At 39.3% G+C, this 24120-nt stretch overlaps 1 protein-coding gene across 2 annotated transcripts in view; it reads right to left on the bottom strand.

Annotated features, from left to right (window-relative positions):
- The window catches only part of vav2 (vav 2 guanine nucleotide exchange factor), a 357645-nt gene that overhangs the window by 92080 nt on the left and 241445 nt on the right, over window positions 1–24120 (bottom strand). For both annotated transcript variants that reach the window (XM_072453573.1, XM_072453572.1), the window contains exon 3: window positions 11216–11274. In XM_072453573.1, the coding sequence (XP_072309674.1) occupies window positions 11216–11274 (59 nt within the window). The remainder of the gene's footprint in view (window positions 1–11215; window positions 11275–24120) is intronic.

Here is a 24120-nt window from a genome sequence, read left to right on the forward strand (position 1 = left end):
GCACTGCGTCACTCGAACCAATCACGCGCTTGCCTGGCCATTATCAGCTTCCTGTGTGTCTCTGTGCACGGTGTTGGGAGAGACAACAGGACGGCTGAACCAGGTAAGCTTTGCGAGTAAAACACCCGCTTTTAATCACTTTAATGTGCGCCGGTTTTAAACTCGAGTGTATGTTTATGTTTTGGTGTGCTGTTCTGCAAGTGTTTTGCTTTTACGAGCCGTGTTATCTCAAGTGAGCTAGCTAGCATTGCTAGCCGAGGGCAGATGTCCCAATATCTCCGCGTTTTGCATCTTAAATACACCGTTAACGTCACAATATGAACTGTTATCTGTGAAGCGTGTTATTCCCATATTACTGTTAACCCTAATCCTTTTATCCCCCTTTTCAGAATTGGCAAAGACACCCTGACTGACATGACCTGTCTCTACGTGAAGTCTGCTAAGGAGCGTGGTAAGTGTAAAACATTATTTTGGTGATTTTCGTGTTTTAATGATTAGAGTATAATTAACCATAAGCAACATCTGTTTTTCAGGTGAGCCTGCAGTTTGTACATCAAGCTTCAGATCACTGTGGAAACAGCTTCTCCCACACATCAGAAGCTGCAGGCCACGCACAGATCATCAGATTATCAAGCGAGCATACATGAAGACCAGGGTTGACACTTTGGAAGACATCGCTGAGGTTAGTTTATATTATTTGACTACTGTAATGTGTAAACATTAGCCTGGCAAAACTTCAGTGCTGCTCTCTGCTTAAGATATGTTTCTTCTGTTCTCATTTTTTTACAGTGTCGCCCTTGTCATCAGGGAGTGGAAAACAGCTCTCCTGAGTCTCACCTCAGTATCCCACAGCTTGTTGGAACGGCGGATGGCAAAGTGTTTGTCAAGAACTTGGACTGGCAGAAGCATCTGAGTCCCTTCTTCAGACGGCTTCCAAAGATCAAGAGTTATCAGCACTTCAGGTATTTATATTGAAACTCTCACATTGTGTTAAAAAAAAATAGTTAATGAGTGTTATGTGAAATAGTTAGCCATTTCTTAAATGTCCTGTTATTTGTTTACAGCTTTGATGCCAAGAGCCGAGAGTCACAGCACAGAAGAGTGCACAGACGAAGAAGAGGATGAGGATGTGATCTCTGATGTAATTGGACTCTGGTGGTGTACATATCATATCTATTATCTCATATATTCAAAGCCATGGACCCGTTGCAGTTCGTATACCTGGCCCTGGCATCGGTTTATAAGAGTTCTTCTATTAAGAGTGTTTTTTAAACTTCCTATAAGTTACTGTCCTTTCCCCCTGTATCTACTGCGTTGTAACATTAAAGGCTATCTTATCTTATCTTTTGTTGTTTGTGTTGAATTATTCAGTGCACCATTGTTGGTGAATCACCTGTGAATTATGTTTATCGACAAATGCAATGAACCCTATTCTCATTCTGATTCTTTGATTCTATTCAGGGCCTTTTGTAATCCAAGTATTTCCATTTTAATATAGTAACTTCTGATTCAAGTCCATCAATGAAATTTCCCCATGTGTGGACAATAAAGCATTATCTTATCTTATCTTAAGTCCAGTTACCATCAACAATAACACTCCTCTTGAGTCTTGAGTGACAGCTGTAGGGGGAAGGTGGTGTCAGTGTGACAGGGGGGAGGGCTTATCTCAATGAGATGCAAATGAGCCCCTGTGACTCAGGGCTCACTCCGGTGAGAAACTTTGGAAGCCGTTTTCTCAGTGAATGGGTTTGAGAGTTGTTTACATTCAAATGACCACAACTTACTCAAATATTATCAGATCTACATGAGTGAGACTTTGAATTCACACTTTCAGAATCTGTGAATAACTCAAAATGTCTCCGGGTAGACATGTAACTGGATTGGCCACGTTCAGTCACATATGACATGGAGTCTGAATTGTATTAAATAATCACAAGTAAGTACAGAGCGGTGGGCGGACATAGGGGGGAAAGGGAATTTGAACACAAATTTACTCAAGAAACAACATTGCAAAACACCCAAGATATTTTTTCATAAATATTATTTTGGATACAAGTAGTGGTAGTTTTTAGTTTTTTTTATTAAAAATTGCACAACATTTCGAAGGGTTTTATTCAAATCCTAATCATATAATTCCTCCCAGTGCTTTTGGATAAAAATCAGTCATCAGACAGACTTCTTAAAAGTAATTAAATATGAAAAGAGACTTTTGAACAGCTCTTTTGAATGAACGGCTCTCAAAAATCCCATCACTGAATAGAATTTTCTGTAATCCATGTTATGTTCTGTTATGATAAATGCTCACAGACTATGTAGTGTTTTTCTATCATGAATGTATGCAAATAATAAGGACTTGAATTTACATGACTCATTACAATTACAATACTTATTATAATTGCCTCTCAGTTATTGTTTCTGTGACTACAGAGGTGGGTCAAGTGTCTCGCCCAACAGCACACACTAACTGGAGCTGGGATCAAACCACCAACCTTGTGGTTAGAAGACACAATGACACAAAATATTCAGATAATGGGAATAAAATCTAATTGTGATACTGGTGTTCTTTGCATCTTTCTAAAACTTAACTTAGGATCTCTGGTGTTAGGTTCTTGCGGTGCTGGTGTTCTTTTATGTCCAGCCATCGTTTGTTTTCTTTTGCACTTACATTTTTGCACTTTTTCTTCTATTTTTACTACTTCAACACTGTGTAAAATACCAAAAACCTACATATTTCTGCATGCGTACAGTATCCCAAATGTTTTGTATGGAAACAGATCTGTGTGTTCCAAGCGTACTTACCGTCTCTGGATTTATACTTTTCAAGAGTTTCCAATGTCAGGTCTGCGTTCTGTTAAATAATCACCAGAGGACGCTCAAAGCCAGAAAGACAATTGACCAAAACAAAAAAGGTAAGAAAAACAAACATTGAGGCACCATTGACACTTTTCAGATATCACTTGCTGGAAAAGAGTCACAAAAACAAAGATAAGCGTTATTTATTTTTTATTTTTCAACTAGTTCTAGAGACAATTTTAGTTATTTTGCAGCGTGTATTCATCATGTTTTTGAAAAGGTTGAGCCTCCACTATTGTGCTGTGTTCACTACTGTCCTGTTGCTGCATCCACATGCTCTAAGAAGACAGACCTCATCTGTCCAACAACGCATCGAGGATTACCAATGTCAAGTCTGCGTTCTATTAAATAATCAGCAGAGGGCGTTTGAAGTCAGTGATTCAAGAGATTTGACCAAAAGACCACAAGAAAAACAAACATGATGTGCTGCCTGGTGGTTGAGTGGTTAAGGCACAGCACACGTATGCCAGGCTCCAAGTGCAGCCGGCCGCAGTGTCGAGTTTGAATCCCAACTCTGACATTTACTTATCTCCCTTCTCTCTCATTCCCAATTTCACACTTTCCTCCCCTGTCTAATAAAGCCTACAGGCCAAAAAAACAAACAAACATGGAGGCACCTATGACAGTTTATTGATTGCATTTGTTATAAAAAAAATAAAAAAGCCAAGAAAATTAGGTGACAAGCTTTTTTTTTCTGTAACTAGTTCTACAGAAAATTGTGTTTATTTTGCAGCTTGTATTATTTATTGTAATCTGCAATTAAGTATTTAAAAAGGTTTTTCAATATGGACCTCATCTTTCCAACAACGCATCGAGGATTACCCGACTTAATACATACTTTCGTCCCCATTTCCTCTATCCCTTGCGACTTATCTGCCATTACTACACCCAAACTCCCACGGTCCAGCTGTAGGATGGTTGAACTTGAGCACCAGCGTGTCCCGGGGGTCTCGTGAGGTGAAGGTTATATTTGTGTTTGTCTCAGGACAGAAGAGGCACATGGGCAGAGAGGCGAAGGGATGATTCAGGATTAAAGCTGAGAGGAACAGGAGGTCGAGTCCCGGGACGGAGGGCAGGACTAAAGCGGATTTTAGAGGATTCAAGGGGAAAAGACCAACAGTGACAGTCACATGATACGCGCCGTCACCTCATTCACAAGCAACAAGCAGCAATATAAGCTTAAATCGAGAATTGTTCCTGAGCGTAATGCACCAAACACATTTAAATGAAAATATTGATAATGGAGTTGATTATTTGAGAGTGGAAGGTAGGATTAATAAAAAGCAGTAGTGGGTTAATGATGCATTATGTAACTTGGTGGAGGTTGTGCCAATTTCTCCATGGAGATGATATTGCTTTGCCTAAATGTTCCACAGTAGAAGTAGAAGGTATATGGATAATAAGATAATATTGCATTTTTTTTAGATATATACAGCAGTCAATATCAAAATTTAGCATATTGTCCATGATTAAAACCATTACAAATTACCTCAAAAAGAGATTTATGCGCTTTTGTGGTTCATTTTATGGCCCATTTACGGTTTGAACCTCAACCGAGACATTAACAGGTACATTTCAGCAAATTCCTGATGCTCTGTTATGAAAAAAAATCATCTAAATATCACTATAGAGATTATACAAAAACATAAAGATATACATTTTTGTCTATATTGCTCATAGTAAAGCGGAGTGGAATACAAGTGTTAGAGGTTTCCTTCTCTTATGACTCTATGAGCTAATCTTTTAACATAATATTTAGATATTTTAACCAACTAATAAGTGAAGCTTAAGTAGTTCAGGGGATTACAGATGGAGCTTGCTACAGACTTCTGAAATGCGACACACTTTTTACATCAAATGCAGTAAATGATCTTCCAGAGTAAATACCAAATTTAAAACAACATAGCAGAGTAAGAGTTGAGCTTAGAAGAGAGCTTTAGTGCATTTTAACTGCTCAATGTGCTTAAAATGGCAATCAATACAATTACCGACCATAAATAATACTGGGGTTGCTTTTGAAAACAATTTTGAATTTGACAAACAAATTGACAGTGTGGTTGGAGCAAGTTTTTATCAATTACGTATTTTGGCTAGTATTTTATAATCCTAGCTAAAATACGTAAAATAATAAATAATAAAGTATTTTTTTAAATCGCACGGCCCTTTCTCACGGCCTGCTTTCATCAGCTCAAGAACAGACTATTGCAATGCACTTTATGAAAGTGTCTGTCAGTCTGCCCTCAGCCGCCTTCAGCTCGTACAGAACGCTGCGGCGCGTTTTCTAAAAAACACACCCAGACATCAGGACATAACCCCCATTCGTTTTGCTCTCCATTGGCTTCCCGTTTCTTTTATAATTGATTTTACATTGTTACTTTTTGTTTTTGAAGCTCTAAATGGCCTGGCACTTCCTTATCAGCTTCTGCTGGACACAGAGCTGGACTCAAACACTGGGGGGATCGAGCCTTCTCTGTCGCTGGTCCCAGACTCTGGAACAAACTGCCCCCCGATATGCGCCCCTGACATGTGGCCCCTGTCATGTGGCCCCCGACAAGCGCACCATCACAGACTTTAGCCTTTTTTAATCCAGGCTTTATTTTGTACAAGTTGTTTGTACTTAATTTTATGTTTTGTATTGCCTTTATCGTAATTTCCGGACTATAAGTCGCACCTTTTTTCATAGTTTTTTTTCTTCTCTATTATAGTCCGGAAAATACAGTATTTTTTTTGTGAAGCACTTTGGTCAGTTTGAGTGTTATAAAGAGCTCTATAAATAAAGGTTGAACGATTGATTGATTGATTGATTGATTGATTGATAGTATAATTATAGAACGTAACTTTCAGCTGGATTTAGTTATCATAAATATTATGTACAAAATGACAGCAAATAGAGAGCTGCTTGTAACAACACACCCACACAACTCCATGTATTATGTTTCCAAAGTGGATACAACATTATATAATGGTTAAAAGCTCAAATAAGTCAATGTTGTATAGTGTGCGTAGGCCTCTTTAAATGTGTTGAGAGCAGCACTTCTGTGAGCGGAGTGGCCTCTTGCTGACACAGTGACAGTGACATGAACTATCGGTGGCCATTAGAGCAGCAGACAGTAAAGACAGGATCAATGCGCTTCACGGGAACGTCGATGGACAGGCCCAAAGGCACAGGACCACCGGGCTGACACGACACATGTGTGCGGACTGCGGAGACTGGGGACGAGGAGTTTAATAATGGAGGACGCTGGGTTTAGCTGTACAAACTATTACCGTTAGTACTGCCACAGTCCTCCAGTGTGGTACTTCCGACTATAAACCTGATGCCACTTTCACCTTGGAATGGAAGATTGTGTGCCGAGAATAGACCGTGCATTTGTTTGTGACTCGATACTGTGTTGGTTAATCTGTCTTTTTGTTTTATTGACTGTTTCATTGTTTGATTTTATAACTCTCTGTCGGTGAAATCAACTTATATGAGGCCCCGCCAGGCGACTGCTTTTGTGGTATCGAGCGCTTCAAAAATACGTCATCATTTTGAGCAGAAGCAATTTCAGAAGTTACTGAAGTTCTTCCAAGTTTAATGATCACTTGCAATCTATAGTTGCACTTTGTTGTGAACTGTATTTTGACTTCTGCGGATGTCACAACTCGGATCGTTTGCGCCGCTTCCAGAATTTCTGTTTCGCCGACTTGAGGAAACAACTTGGTGCAGTGCGACTTCCGCTCGAAAAGCCACATTTTATGATTTACCACATAAAAACATGGACCAATGAAATCTACCAAAACTTTGAAAAGTATTAGTTAAAATGGCCTCAATTAATTATGTTTGAATGGTTTTGTCTAGTTTAGATGCATATGTGTGCTTTAGTAAGTCTAGATTTCAGTTTTAACCATTTTCAAATGCTATGACTTGTTTCAGTTTTACTTATTTCAACAACAATGACACGTTTAATCTTAATATATTGAAGCCAGTCTGTAATACATGTCATTAACCGTATCCACAATGTATTGAAATACGTACATTAGCACGCAAACGGCTAACTTCCTGCTTCACGGGAATAAAACGCTTTTTTAAATACATGCAGACAGCACTCAGCTTTCTCATTTTGACTATAAGACTATTAAGAGATGCTTTTACAATATATCTCTACTGGGGCAAAACAGAGTTTACTTTATGACATCAAAATCAGGTAAAGGCCCTTTCATTTAATTCTGTTTTTGTCCTTTTTTGGTTAATCATCATTTGGATCGACTTTAGTCTGATTTTAGACCAACTTTAGTCTCATTTTAGATCATGTTTAAGCCCTAATTCAGGCCAAATAAAGTAAAAAGTTTAGATCTGTTAGAAATTGTACTGGACGTGAAAAGTTTGAGAATAATAGCATTTGTCATATGATATATTTTGCCCAGTTAATATGATCAGAAACTGGAACTACATTCTATAAATCATATCCAACCATGGAAAGTTGATGCCACAATTCAACCCGTGGCTCTAAATGTCATGTGCTGTTTGCTGCCCTCTGCTTGGATGCACATTGTGAATAGCGGGTCCATTACTCTTCGTGTACGAGCTACGGGCGCTCAAGGACAGCGCGGTGAACCGGGACATGAGTGATGCGACCTTTCACCTTCAGGATCGGGGTGAACATAGCCCGAGGAGCAGGTCCAGCGGCGCGTGGGCGACAGACGTTATAAAGGCAGCACAGGGTTAAACTACACGCGTGACGGAGCTCTGGCATGTGTTGACGTTACGTGTTTGTGAGGCCGTGACATTCAGGCTAAGTCAGGGGTTTAAATGATTTTTTTGTGTCGTGCGTTTGACTCGTGCGGCAGGGGGTAAGGTGGAGCAGCAGGTGGAGCAGCAGGTGGAGCAGCAGGTGGAGCAGCAGGTGGAGCAGCAGGTGGAGCAGCAGGTGGAGCAGCAGGTGGAGCAGCGTTTGCCCGCCAACCAAAGGGAAGCCAGTTCAAATGGTTCAAGTGTGTAGGGTTGAGATGAAAAATGAAAACAACAAACAGGCAATTTTGTTGCGGCTGGGAAAAAGGCCATCACAAAAAAAGGATGACACAAACTGCATCAATGACTAAGGACTGGACCAATACCAACTGGAAAATGGGAAAACAAATCAAACACTCAACTTAGAAATGAACAAATTAAAAAAAAAATCACAACTAAATGATGGGACTCATCCATCCATCCATCCATCCATTTTCTACCGCTTGTTCCCTTTCGGGGTCGCAGGTGACGGGAGCCTATCCCAGTGACTTTGGGCCTTAGGCGGGGTACACCCTGGACAGTGGCCAACTTGTCGCAGGGCCAACACAGAGACATAGACATTACAGACAGTTCACTCTCACATTCATTCACTAGGGCCAATTTAGAGTCACCAATCTTACCCAACACATGGATGTCTTTGACTCATGTTTTGGACAATTTGTGTCTTAACTTTTCTTTTCCTCGGATGCCTTATTTTTCTTAAAACATATTTTGTTTTCTTTCTCTGGGCCTGCCCTGTTTGTTCTGTTTTTTTTTTTTATATTTTATAGTGAAAAAATAAATAAATTTAGTCCAGATTTTTTCACATTTCTCTATTTCTAAGTTGCGTCTGTGTTTTGAGGTTCAAGTGATGGTGCGTTTAACTCGAGCGGCAGGACAAGGTGGAGGTGGAGCAGTAGTGTTTGCCCACCAACCGAAGGGAAGCCAGTTCAACTCAAGTGTGTAGTGTTGTTTTGGCAGTGAGCGCGACACTCCACTTTTGTAGCACGTCACGGGTTGAGATGAAAAAAAAAACCCAAAAAACAAGTCAACAAGCGCAACAATGTGTTTAGTGCAACAATGCAATAATAACACCAAGGTGGACATTTTTATATTTTTCAGTGTCAATTAATGTGACTCTTTTCTTTTGTTGGATAAGCAAACTCGTCGAGAAGTTATCTTTACAGTTGCAACAAGCACATTAAGCACTGTGGGTGCAGTGTCTTGCCCAGGGACACACCAACAGTATGGTCTAAGGTGGGAATTGGACGGCCGCTATAAGTCACAATTTAACCATTTAAAACTTGATTTCAAAACCAAAGTTAAAGCTTCACACTTGAGATCATTTTCAATAACTGTAAATAATAATAACAATCATTGTAAAAAAAATAAATAAATGTAAAAGTTTAACAAAAACAGATTGTCAAAAAGTATTTTTTCTTTTTTGTTCCATCTACAAAGATTCTTCCGCAGCCAATTGAAAAGGTGCATTTACCGCCGCCAGCTGTATCTGTACGTCTTCAAAGTATGTGTTTTACGTTATACCGTAAAAAAAAGAAGAAAAAAAAGCAGAGAGCGAGAAGGAGAGAGAAATAATATTGATAGGATTTTGTCCATGAGGGATGGAATATTCTGTACATTTGGCTTTTCAAAACATGTATATAAAGTGTTACACTGGTAACTTTTTAAAGAAAAAAATAATTTAGATCAAGTGTCTTTATGTGTTTCAAATATTTGAAACACACAAAGAGTGAGTTGAGCATTCAGTTCAGAACTTGAAGAGTAGCCCGTGGGGTTGTCAAAAACAGATGGTAAGACGCAGCAGAAACACAGCCGCATTTCTATCTAAAAATCTGAGTTTTTGAGGTCAGCTTGGCATAGATTGAATCACTTTTTACCCCCAAAGGGCAGAAAAAGGGTGAAGGTCATGGCTCTGTGTGTACAACTCTAATTCAACAGCAAACAGAGCAAACATCTGTGCAAATGCAAAATTAATAGACCAAACCTAATTTTCTACAATCGGTAACATACAGATGAGTGCGTGATTATCTTTTGCAAGAGTTGGCATTTCTAAAAAGTATTGTCTCTCCATTGGAGGAAAGAAATATAAAAAAAAAAAAAAAATCTTTTGGTTTTCTTCTGGTTCATTTCAGGTTAGTTAACTCTAGTCTTCAATCGATTAACCACTAATAAAAGCTTAACTGAGTGAAAACATTTTGCCTGGTTAATTGACTTTCCTTGTCTAATACATATACTTGTTGTACACACTTGCACCACCAGAAAGTGAAAGCTCTGGGTGATACTACAAAACAGTGGAGTTATCTATGAAATATGTGAGCAAACCTGCAGCTGACCGTGACTCTTTATTTAAGACTGTTTGGTTCATAATCAGAACTAAACAGTGCATTACTACAGCATTTTTAACATGGACTGAGCTGACTCATTATTTTTCATGAACTTTATCTGTATTTTTAATTGATTGTTTCAACGTATTATTGCTCCTTTCTGTACAGGGCTTTGGGCTTTTAAAGTTGTAATTGTGCTTTATATTTGACATTTGACACTTTATCATTTTGGAGTTTCCGGAACACACTAAAATAAATAAAAAAGAACTAGACACAGTGGCATTGACAATATTTGTTTCACTCCCTTTCACTTTTTTTCCCCCTCAAAAGATGTGATTTGGATATAATTTAATAGGACGTGTGCCGTGAGTCAAAAAGGGTTGAAAACTAACACTGGGTTAACCGACTATTGACCGCCAAGATATCTGACAAATGGTTGAAGAAAAAATGAAAACGTGGATCTGTAGTCTGTATCGAAATGGCATCACTCCAATTAACAACTGAACCACAAAAAATATGCATATTTCTATGCCAAAGTGGTTAGCACATGCAGTAAAATGTCTAGGGTTAGATTTTGGCTCTAGTTTTGTGTGAGTTTTGCACATTTATGGCTAATCCTTCAACCCCTAAACCAATCTCAAGATCTGGTTTGAAGAATGGGTCAAATACTAAACCGAAATAGCACTAAATTGACGTTATTTCGCACATTATGTATTTTAAAGACAAATCCCTGTGCTGTCTTCACTACAAGCTTAGTTATGTTTTGATCCGCGCATCGTTAGAAGCAAAGCCCTTGAGATGATGTTGTCTTCACCAGTGCAAACCATATTTTCCTCTCACACTTGTCTAATAATGCTTTAGGGGCCCCTCTCCCGTGTGTCTGCACTTGGCACCGCTCCTAATGGGCTCGCTCCCTCGGCTCGTTACCCCGGCGCGTAAACCGGCCTTTTATGTGGCGCCAACAAGCTCTGCGCCGCGAGAACAGACGGACCAAACGCCCCTACTCCACCTGAAAAGAGGATTCTCCGGGAAACACCGGGAAAAAGGTCGACCTGGTGTATGTTTTCATAGGTACTCGGAGCGATTAGAGAGACGACATGGCAAAATATCGGCGCATATTTGGCGACCGCAGAAAGCTCACTGAACACAATGTTTTAAATGTTGTTGCGGATGCCAATTGTTGCCTTGGTCTTAATAAACCAGAGGAAATGGAGCATAAATTGGTTATAGGATGTAATAAATAAATACATATTTTAAAATTGAATACCGGATTCCTTTGGTTTGTGCGATGCTGTGGTGGGAGATCCTTGACAGAGAAGAGATGACCTGCAAGACAGAAAGATAAGATAAGTAACAGTTAGAGAAATATGCAATTTAATATTTAACGTTTTTTTCCACACCATTCACAAGTCATGATTAGAGCCATTTCCAAGCCATAATAAACAAAGTTGAGCACTTAAATAATAATGCCGCTCAACACAAAGCACAAAAATCAAAATGTATTAACTTTTTTGTCTAATTTTCCAAATCCCAACTGCCAGATATTTTCTATTACAAAAATATGTTATTGGGCGTCTTTATGTTTAATTTGAGTGGTTTATGCACATTTACCATTCAGGCTTCACAATAATGTCAATCATCTGTTATCGTAGTAATCTGATTTGCAAACAAACAGCTGTCCCGTCTGTTTAAGGATATTAAACAATACAATGATGAATCTGTGTCATGAGCGTGGACATAAAATAGAAACTACCATTAGCAGATAAATGAGCCCAACTGTTGTGCACGTTACAAAGCACAAATCCTACATGGAATATTATAAAAATCAAACACATTTATAAAACACAGGATGAATCAAAGTCCTCATTTAGACCAGGATATTGTAATACTATTAATGTATGAGTCCAGAAGGCTTCTCTTAGTTTTAGTATTTGTAATCTATCACCACCATCTGGAGACGGGACCTCAAGGGCTGCAGCGATCAGTGAGGGGCCCCCGCGGCACTGAAGGATGGGTCAAATGCAGAGGACAAAGTTTACCTCAACCTCTTATTGGTTTTACATGTTCAATGCCTTCAATGCAAACAGTCATTAATATTATGTTCACAAAAAAATATCATTACCAAAAAGTGTTTCACCATGTGATGTTTTCAGATATAAATGAGGCGTTTTATGTGTAAACATGTCAAGATTGCATAGAAAAGGGAAAGAGAGCAGAGCTGAGCAGAATCTAACCTTAAGCCAATGTCAATAAGAAAAAAGAACATCCTTGTGACATAATTTAATCTAATCTAATAATAATAATAATAATAATAATCTACAATAATCATTTCGATGGCTCTGTCATTTCTCACATTTATGTCTGTACACACACCCCTAAACCAGTCCCCTAAACCAGTCCCCTAAACCAGTCCCCTAAACCAGGCCCCTAAACCAGTCCCCTAAACCAGTCCCCTAAACCAGTCCCCTAAACCAGGCCCCTAAACCAGGCCCCTAAACCAGGCCCCTAAACCAGTCCCCTAAACCAGGCCCCTAAAACCAGGCCCTAAACCAGGCTCCTAAACCAGGCCCTAAACCAGGCCCCTAAACCAGGCTCCTAAACAGGCCCCTAAACAGGCTCCTACAGCTCATTACACTCTCTGAGATGGATCCGAGCCTGAGCACCATGACAGAGCCAGATGTCGTCTCAAAACTGTCAATGTGTCTCCTGGCAATGATGTCGTCAAGTAGCATTTAGCAGACAGGGCGGGGCGATGCATGATTTTGATTGTTTGATTATTTTCATGCTTATACATTAAAGAGTTACGATTAAGGACATCTTAAGGATTCATCCCTATATTATTGGGGCCCTATTTCCCTGAACTAAAAGGAATCCCAATTCAAACTTAAGCAAATTTAACCAGGACTTGACAAAATGTACTGATCAACAAGCGATATTACTCAAATTAATCAAGGTAATCAAATTTGAAATACTAGCAACGGATTTAGATCAAGCAAATCAGGACCTGAATATAAGTTACTAACAAACAATAATTAGTTTAAAAAGTGTAATAAAAAATGTCCTAAAACATAATGGTTCAAAATGTAAAAAAAAACATTTACATTGGTCAGTACCGTAATTGCTTGTATAGGATAATTAGCTGAAACAAACACACAATCCCCTTATGTTTACCACGGCAAAACCATCAGCCTCTTCATCTTCTCCAAATTCACCCGTTCATTGACCTCCTCACATCGTATCAATGTCTCCGTGCTTTTGTGTCGTGGTCGTTAGGATAAACTCGTGCCTTAAGTGCCATTGACTAAAATCAGCGTTTCCACTTGGAGCAGGTGCCTTGTTCATCGCGAGGGCTCAGACTTGAGTGCAGACAGGTTCAACGACATCTGAACACTTCACGCCAGCACCTAATTGAAGCAGGTACTTACAAAGTCCAATCTTTTTCTTGCATTTCAAAGTAATGAGAGCAAACATGTGTTCAATTTCTCCAGCGAATAGGCCGACGTAGAGAGATTAGGATCAACAATCTGCCACGTCAGACGGGGATACGGCGAAGCTTTGTCACCCATGTTTAGCAAATGTTTATGACCAACTATAAGTGATTAAATATATATGAATGTGACTCGTAGTATCAAATGCAGTCAGTACAAAAAAAAAAGACTGCTGCCTCCACGACCCAGCCCCAGATAAATCAGATAAAAATGGCTAGAAATACATTAATAAATACATAAATACATCATGACAAGCATGTCTTTTTGTATTATTATGATTATTATTATAAATGTAAATGTATATAACATAAATAAAGCACAATTGCAGTCTGTATCTTGTCTGCATTACTATTACCGTATTTTCTGGATTATAAATCGCAGCTTTTTTCATATTTTTGGCCGGGGTGCGAATTATACTCCGGAGCGACTTATATGTGATATTATTTGTTATTTTCACACTGGCAACCGTATGTCACATGTTGATTATTTTCACACTGATAACCACAAGAGGGCGCTCTAGGCTCTAAGCGACACAGAAGAAGAATCTGCACTTCTTCTACCTCCGGATTTTGCAGAATTGTTTAGAAGTGACACAGAGGAAGAAGAATTCAGTGGATTTAGTGATTTGGGGTAAAACTGATGCTTTGGTAAACGTGTTTGCGTGTTCTTTATGCTATAGTTATCTGAATAACTGTTAATATGTTACGTTAACATAACATAATCTGTTCTTGGTCCTGGATTTTATCAAATAAATTTCCCCCCAAAAATGCGACATATAATCCGGAAAATAAGCTATGTATAACTCTGTACACATATGATTCATAGAATGCAAATTACATGCATTTAACACTGACCCTTATACAGTCAGATAACTGTTTTGCCCGAGGTTAGTGTCATAATACAGCACAGCGGGTAAAGCCATGGACAGAGTGGCACCTGAATGTGGCCCCCAGTCCGAGCTTTCACTGTTTTATCTGTGTATAATTCTGAGTTACATCATTTAAAACACACTGGAGGCATGTAACATCACACTGCGTGCCAATTGATGCACGTTATTCCCTTTTCTGTTGCCGCAGGCTCTTTATGAGTAATGAAGTAATCTAAAGTGGCCTTGAAACTGCTCATAATCGAGCAGCGTGCCACCTCAGGACCAAAGTAAGACATAAATAATGCTTTATTTCATCACCGATTTTGATGAATCCACTTCAAATATAATTAAAAAATCACTAGAGTTTAGTATTCAAAGTATTTGTTTACTACACAAACACAAATTAATATACTACGAGGCAACATGGATCCATCAGTACTAAAACTATAGTATCAAAAAGTAGATACTCATTTGTACAAATATTGATACTTGTACTTAAGACCACATTTACATAAATAAATACCACTACTATTATTGGTGGCTGTGGCTGTGGTGAGAATCTATTAATGAATGTATTTTTTGTGATTGTCATATAGAGTATTGAGGTAGTGGACCAACCCGAAATTAAGGGGGAGGAATCACACAAGGAAACAAAAAAATACTAACATACATATTTAAACTGTGTACTAAGAATTCAACAACAGTGATGAACAAAAACAATTTTGGCTGGAGTTATTGCAATAAAATAAAATAAATAAAATAAATAAAATAAATAAAATAAATAAAATAAATAAAATAAATAAAATAAATAAAATAAATAAAATAAATAAAATAAATAAAATAAATAAAATAAATAAAATAAATAAAATACATAAAGTGTGATTAATAAAAACAAATAATCTGAAACTGTAGGAAAAAAAAATATATAACTATTGATGTAGCCTATTCATTCCTTATTTTCAGTTTTATTATTATCTATTTTCAGTTTGAATATTTGTAACAAAGCCTCAAGTCAGTTAAAAATTGCACCCACCCACATTGTGCAGCTTCAAATTGGGACCACGAGGCCCATAGTAAACAACAGGGCCTGATATTAACAAACTAACAACCTGTTTATTCAAAGTCGTAAAGTCCGCGTAGGTGAGGCCGTCACTTCTAATACGTCTGAGTAACGAAAGCAATAAAAACAACCGTTAAAAATAACACGGCGCAATAAAAGCCTTAAAGATAATAGGCTCCGCTAAAATGCTAAACAAATGAATCGGTTCGAACATCTCGAGGAAATAGAACGTGATGAAATACAGTTCTCAAAGGCCCAGAGGCTGACGAGCGCGTGGCTTTGAAATCCTTATACAATCATTTTTATGGTAAAACGCAGTATAAATCTGAAGTTTGGCTGGCGTTTATAGCCTCCAAGTGTGGACAGGCAAACAGGCTGCTAATTAGCATGTATTTGTACCACAAGGAGTCACGCACTGGCTGTGAGCTTTTTCTTTTTTCTTTTTGCCATGTTGGGCTGTGGAAATACATTACATTTCTTTAAATAAATGACAAATACGAGAAGACAAAAACAAAAACATCTTAAATAATGTACTCTTTTTATTTCAAAGTATTATGTAGTTTGAATGGTTAACCCGAGCGATGCTTAAACGTCTTCAAATGTTCAAACTTAGTCTAGTCGTGCAGATCCCACCTGGGAAACGAGATGTAAAGTTCAACACAAAATTTAAAATTAAAACAGACAGTATTTGGATTGAAGTTTTCTGTTTTTTGAAAGTACTTTTCCAGCTGGAGGTGACCCAACAAAGTGACAAAATACGTATTTTGCAAGAGGAAGTGAGGCTTGAAGTGCCAGGGGGTGCAAAGACGCCAACTACTAGTGCACTTAGGAGTCAAGCAGTTTAAATCAGGCTAAAAATAGTAGCTGTTAACACTGAAGTTTGTTAAATGGCAGAGTGACACTGAAATAATACAAATTAATTCATGTCTTTTTCCTTTTTAATAGCGATGGCAAAACATCAATACATCAGTACACATTTCCCATGTAGTTGCTGTTTTTAAATACTTTTTTATTGCTTCATAAAGTATGTTGTTTATATTTTAGTTCATCTGCACAAACTGTTCAAACTGGGGTGGAGCGATAGAAATGATGTACGCAAAATGAAAATTCTTTATAGCAGAGGAGCGTCAATACATTCTCACACAAAACTAATTGGTATTATGAGATGGTATTTTTTGAGGACTGTGCCCATTGAAAGGATTTTTATTGCTAATTACCATGGCGACGGTCCAAATTTCGCATCACACTGAAACCCATGGATATTTAATACATCCCTCTTCCACCTCAATCTCTTCTCTTCCATCAAAGCCTTCATCTTTCCACCCATTCTTCTCCTCGGGGGGTCTTAACACCACAGAGTCGACTCCTTTTCATCCGGCAATATGGCACTAGCATGGACCGACGTTTTGAGTTGAATAATCTCAGCGTCTGCTCTACACTTGGCATCCTCTCACCCACATTTGACCTCTTCTGTCGGCTCAGGGCCCAGGGATAATTCACGACACCTGCTATACGGAGCACTGGAGCCTGGGTTTGGAAAGCGGGGTCTAGCGCGCGTGTCTTTGGGGGCGGGAGGGGGTCTTGCATAATGCGTGTTTCACCGGATTAACCAAGGGACGGCGAGCCAAATGTTTGCAAACACGCAACCGCCGACTACCACGGGCGATTCTGGCTTCGAGAAGTAACTGATGATGTAATCCATGTGACAATTCTTTCTCTCATTTATAAAAGAGGGATCTGAAATAATTGTGTTACCTATATGTTTAAAAGATGAACTCTCTAGTTTTTGTAATACTTATTTATTGAATGCAACGTCTGATGGATTAACTGTTGTGTTGATGAAATGGTGAACCAAAAACAAATTACCACTACGGTTTACAATAAAGTTAAAGATAAGGTAAAGGTGCACTATGTAACTTTTCTGGCTTTCCTACTACACCGCTTGCCTGACCAGCCATTCTCAACACGTTTTCACAGACTATTTTACAAAACCTGAGGGTCTGGGATCCAACCCAGTCGCGCCAATTTCCAAAGGGAGTGATTGACAGGCGGATTAACCAATCAGACAAACGCATTGTCCGTTCGTGTCTAAAAAAACATGGTGGATTACGAGGAAAGGATAAAAATAACACAGACTGAGAAACGTTGCCGACTTCTGCTGAGTCAACAAGCGACGCACTAAACTCTGTAAATCTCAGGTAAATTAAGTTATATATTTTGTTCTGAATGTTCCGAAAATATTTGATATGTCTTCCGCATTTGAGAGACACGTGACACAAATTAGAGGCGGTGGTTGGACCGGTAAATGCTGGAAAGTTTTTTTGACGCCCTCAATGGTCCGATTCCAGACCGAGACGCATTCGAACAGAATGTGGGCGGGGCTGGCGGGTCAGGCAACTACACCACTGTATTCATTAAACAAATCTATCCTGCTCAATCACAGATGTTTTTTATTGCCTTGAAAATCATGCATCCTCGCTATGAGCGGGCTCGCCTCTCCACAGATCTGACTTGTCATGTAACTTGGTGGTGTCTTGGAGGAAATAGGAAGTTTAATGCCATACTGCGGAACATCCCAGGCAAGGCAATAAGATCCCTTTGAGACAATCTACCGAGCAGGACTGTTTTATTGAGAAAAAAAAAAAAAATATATATATATATATATATATATATATAATCAAAACAATTAAATCATAATTGAAATCACAAGTTGAGCAACTACAATGAAGAGAACAAACAGATGAATTTATGTATCTAGAAATAGAAATTATGTCCAGACAATAAACAATTCTGGACACTCAATTTTCCATTCAAATATCCAACCAAAAGTAGGGGCGTGATTTTGCCACCAAATGCTGCTTTAGCTTACAAGAAAACTGTGAGGTAAAATGCACGTTCAACTTTGAGGCCCCCCTAGCGTGTCATGGGGCCCTTTGCACATCCGCACTCTGCTTAGCGACGTCTCTGCAGGAGTAACCGAGGGACATGGAGCCAAATGTTTGCAAACACAGTGTTGGTCACAGTTTGCAGACAGCCCGCACATGTGGCCAGGAGCCCAGCTGGAGCAAGAGGCCAGAGGAGGGAGGGCAGGTGAGCACCAACCGGCCAATCACACGAGCCGATGGATCAGGCTGGGGGGTGGACGGTGTCTGGAGATGTCAAATCGAATCAAAACTGTGTCATATGTGGTTAATGACATTATAAGCAAAGTCATCTTGTTTAATGTGAAGTGAGGGTTATTGACGATAAGTTCAATAGTAATTTATGTCTGATGCTTCATTTGTGATCATAATTCAGAGTAAATCAATGTGTGGTGGAAGTTGCCCAGCCAACAAAAGCAATTAATGGTAAATGTGTCGCGAGCTGTCTTCTTGCTGCAAAGCAGGCGTACAGTCTTCTGCCATTAGTGTCTGGGATTAAGTGAACTGGAAAATAAAATAAAACAATTCACTCAAATAAAAATAAAAATAAAAATGTTATATTTTAAAAATAAAAATGCGCATGAAAGTCAGGGACTATTCACTTGACGATTGTGTAAGTGTGATCAAATGAGAATACTGCCTGTTAATTAATGCACTCTTATTTCAAGCAAAAATGAACAAAAATAAATAAATAAATGCATGTGGATCAGCTCCTGCTTGTAAAGACCAGCGGAGCGATGTATTCACTGCATGTAAGAAGCACGTTACAGTCATTGTACTGGTGATGATACATGACTGATGATTGTTGTGTCTAGAGTTTAAGATCCGTCACTAGGCAACAGGTCATTGTAAAACAGCTGTGTTTGAGCATTTTGAGCTTTTGCAGTTGCATCTTAACAAACAGTGGTAACAGAGTCGCACTGACCAAACAAACATGAGCACAGCCACAATAAATACTCACTTACGAGAAGCGGTACTTGGGCCACGCCTCCCTGAACTTAAAATCTGTGCAGCTAACCTCAGTCTTATAGCGCTTCAGATGCTCAGTCGCTTTATGATTTTGTGCAATATTCATTCACTCCAGTGGAGCTGGGGGTACAGCAGTCGACTGAGGGAAGCGAGGGTACCGATTAGCCCCTTCAACCATCATTAATTATTGAGGGGTCAGGGTATTCATTTGTTAAGTAGTTATTATCAAATGTTACGTTATTCTAATTCCCTGGTATTATATCATGACTATTGACAATAACATCGGCCTTTGCCTGTTGCATGTTTCTGAGATCTGTGTCTTTTTTGAGGTCGTTCAACAGCACAGGACAAATGAATGGCAGCCACATCTCATTATTCTTTACTTCTAGGATTCTTGGGCACGACCCACACTTGGCTCAGCTCATGCCCGGACTCCAGCCAAGTCGCAGGGGCGCAGGGCAGCTCAGAACAGATGGCTGATGGGTAACCAGTGTGTCCCACATCAATAATAACAGAGACACAGAGAGAGAGATTGAATGCTCCACTGCCCCACTGCCATCGGGACTGTTATCACTACAAACTATCACCATTTCAATTTGTTCTTGTCCTATTTTGGTTTTCAAAGGAGCAAAGAGAAACTGAAATCAGGTTATATTCTAGCACTGAAGGGGACATTTAAATGCTTCCTCAACTATTATATTTTTGAGAATGAAACTACCATTACTACTAAGGAGCATCATGCAACTTCTATTATTATATCACACATATATAACGTATTATATCAAAACTTCATTCAGGAACAATATTTTTGTACCTCAGTATTTATTGTATGCATCTTTCAGTTTCACTAGAGGGGAACATTTTGTCATTTTTCAGTTCTATGATATTTTTTTTAGCTGTAGACTTTTAAAAAAAAAAAAGAGCGAAAAAAAATCTTCAGTGATTAATTGTAGAGAGTGACTATTGTGACTAAGGCATTTCATTCTAACTTCTAATTTATAGCAGCAATATTATACATTTAAAAAAGCTCATCTAAGTTTTCTTCAGTAATACACTATATGGCGAGCAAAAACAGCAGTAATATATAAATGCAAGATCAATAAGGTAAATGCCAGTGTGGAACATTTAGCTAGTGTCTGACAGTGGAGTAACATCAAAAACGGGACTAAACCTGGAACTAAAAAGGATCGAAACATGCACAAGACTATGAAAAGACCAAGACATAAACCGGTCCAAGCCAAGCCTACATCAGGACTGAACTGGGCCAAACACAAGCGAGAATGCAGTTGTGAAAAAGAATGGATAAAACATCTCGTGCATATTAAAAAAAAACAATGAGTAAAGCTTGGGTTGATTTAACACAAAATGAAGACATGTTTGTGCCGTACTGACAGACGTTCTGCATGTGAATCCTAACTGCTCTCTTGCCACAATGGACCAAATCCCCTGATCCTGCTCAGTCCAGCTGCTGGGGCCAGGGAATTAACCCAAGTGTCCACTCATACTAGATCCAGACCGTGAACCAGGAAAAGCCAAACTGCTGAGGCCGCCAACCCCAGAGACCCCATTTAACACCAGCTACTGCCTCTATCTGCGGATTAGGATTTCAGATGTTCTCTAATGTACCGCTTATGTCACGGGTTTAACAAGAGGAACTTCAACAGAAAGTAAGACAAAGTAGTTAGTAGTCTAAACCCACTGCGAGATGTTCACAGGTTTGATTCCCTGATGGTGTGATGGGGCTTGTGTAGAATTGTGTTACTGTATTGAAATGGTTAAGATCAATGTGAGATATGGTGGTAAGATGAAATAACTACTTTGGGCGCTTGGTATAACTTAAAATACTTTTTAAGTATACAACTCAAAACACTGAGTGTGTGTTAGAAATACCTCAAAGTCTTAACAGGCATGAAATGTGTCCATGTAAATGCCCAGCAGAGGGCGCTACTGCACCTACCGGAACATTTGGGCAGCACGTAGCACAGCAAGAAGGTCCTGTGATTAATGCTGACCCAGGGCCTTTCTGTGTGGAGTCTGCATGTTCTCCCCGTGTCTGCGTAGGTTTTCTCCAGGTACTCCGGTTTTCCCTGCCACTAAAAACATGTACAACAGGCTCCTCCCCTCAATGGGACATCATAACATCAGCTGCCCAGGGACGATAGGTGGAAATTGGGCCAATACATCTCTCTTTATAAGGTTAATGTACATTGTGTACTGCCCCGTCTCAATAAATGAATACAAATAAAATGTTTGAACATGTTGTATGATGCTGGGGAAAAAAATCAGTGGCAGCTGAAAGAAGTCTAGTAAAAGTGTGTGGTTTGGGAAAAAATAAAACACGGAGGAGCTTCTTGGAAAAGCTGGTGTCCTTCCATAAGTCACCTTTGATGCATTTTCAATGGGAGAGTTAGCGTTCACTTCCAAACATAGTATGACAAACCAACCACCGACCTCACGGGAGTAACACCAGAACCTGATTAGAAAATATTACCATTAGTAGTATCATTTTGCCTGGTCTATTGACAAAAAGCTCAGAAATTAGCATAAAATGTTAGCGACCACATAATAAACATTTCTTAATTCCAATGTTTTACGAGACAATACAGCACCAGCAACACTTTTGTTTTATTTCACCAGGCACAACAAAATTCTTCATAAATTGATGAACTTCAGAAAATGGAGTTAGATACTGACCCTTAATACTCGATGCAAAATGGATGTTTTTATTATGCTCACTTTTAGAAAGGTTCACAGTTCCTTTAATGTAAAAGGTCAAAGTTTAACTGAAGACATTACAGCCTCTTTGATTCCATTTCCTACATTCATCAATAGAAATTATTGAGTTGCAAATGTGCCTGCGAGTCACTTCGGGAGCTGATTTAGCTTCAGGACCTCGCTCATTGATTTGGACTGCTTGACAGACAGAGGGCAGCGTTTGCTAATACGTAAAATTGTCCCGCATGGATCTGCGGTCAGCACTGCCGATACGGAGCGCGTCCCTGACCTGTCCCTGTTTCACACATACAGGACCCGACGAGGCCGACGCGCTCACGTGTAACCGAACATGTGTGTAGCTCGACGCGGGCGAGGCGGAACGTGTCGGCATGAGCGCGGTCGATGCAGGACACAACTACAGGCCGAGGATGTAGTCGGGGGTTCAAGAAATGAGCAAAGGTGGACAAAATCTTTATTGTAACGACTTAGAGGGGAACATTGACTTTTACGAGCTTTTGACCGCGTTCGAAGGTTGTTCCCTGATCAAAACCGCACACCCAGACCGTTTAATAGTTTAATAGAAAATAAACCCAGCTAGTTAGATGTTGCCTCGTTTAGGTGTTCGTAGGTCAATTCTGAGCATTTCTACCATCTAATTGTTCCCATTGCGACTCCAGGCTTATATTGGCATGCAGATCACGTTGCTTAAATGTCTACTTTTTCTGTTATTTCATGGTTCACACTAGATTGAATCCATCACAGGCAAGACACTTCACATTTCACTTCCCTTTAAGATTTGTCTTGTGTTTTTTCTCCTGAGACAGAGCTTCTGAGTCCTCTACAAATGTGCATAATCAATAAATGATTATGCACATTGATTCTGCTGAGGAAATAATGTTAAATTTTAACACTATTTCCTCAGCAGAATCAAACACTTGCACAACAGACGAGTGACACCAAATTGAATATCTGAATGCATGTGTGCCTAAACTAAACCTCTTTTGGAGATGTTCTTCAGAATCAATCCTAGGATGAGCTCTGTTTGCTGTAAGCGAGCTGAGTGGTTATGTTAACAGTTTGACAGAAAGTAGTCCGCATTAACAGCTTCTGAGCCTGGAGCCAATAAACCTCGACAAAAGCACTCTCCAAAAGCGCCCCGTCCCATTCAGAGCGGATCAGTCGCGACTCCTCTGCCGGCAGTGCTCTTATAGAACACAATATGCACGCTTTATAATGAGGGACATTGTGGTAGGAGGAAGCTGCGGCGTGGAGGAGGAACAGTGCTGAGAAAGACGGCGAAGCAATCTGTGAATCAGCAAAAGCTTTAAGACAAAAGCATGCAGGGTCGAGGAGAAAAGTGATATTAGAAAGTTTTAGTGCAGTTGGGTGTTTTTTATATTACAGGGAGGAAATGTCAAATGCAAAGGGTTTTGTTCTCGAATGGGATGAGGAAATGAAACCTTTTCTACAATGGTTAAACCCTTTTGAGCACTTTGCATCAAAGGTCTTTTGAAATCTAGACAGTTCCAATTGGAAGCTGTTATTGATACTGTTCTGAGGAATTAGAAATTGTACAAGTCCAAGTTCTACCTTTGAGGATTGAGTTTAGCCTGAGACTTGCCCTGGACTTGTTTACTTGTCGTGGACTTTTTACTTACCATATTTTCTGGACTATAAGTTGCACCTTTTTGTCATAGTTTTGGCCGGGGTGTGATTTTATACTCCAGAGCGATATGTGATATCATTTGTTATTTTCACAGTGACAACCGCAAGAGGGAGCTCTAGGCTCTAAACAACACAGAAGAAGTATCAGCACTTACTCTACCTCCTGAGTTTGCGGAGTTGTTTAGAAGTGACACAGAGGAAGAAGAATTCAATGGATTTAGTGATAAATTTCCCCCAAGTTTCCAGTACGACTTATGTTTTTTTTCTTCTCTATAATATGCATTTTTTGGCTGGTGTGACTTATACTCCGGTGCGACTTATCGTACGTAAAATACAGTACGTTTAGGGTTGTTCTGCTCTGTTGTTTCTGCTCGTCTCCTTCTCACACACGTTAAGTTCCTGATTAGTATTTGATTGGCTTCATCAACCAGAAGAACCATCTCGATTTAAAAAATCCTGGACAAATGAGGCTTGAATCCAGTGGTG

Source organism: Eucyclogobius newberryi, unplaced genomic scaffold (assembly GCF_026437365.1).
Source record: "Eucyclogobius newberryi isolate DKJ021-1_F unplaced genomic scaffold, fEucNew1.0.hap1 SCAF_2, whole genome shotgun sequence".
NCBI classification, from domain to species: Eukaryota; Metazoa; Chordata; class Actinopteri; order Gobiiformes; family Gobiidae; genus Eucyclogobius; species Eucyclogobius newberryi.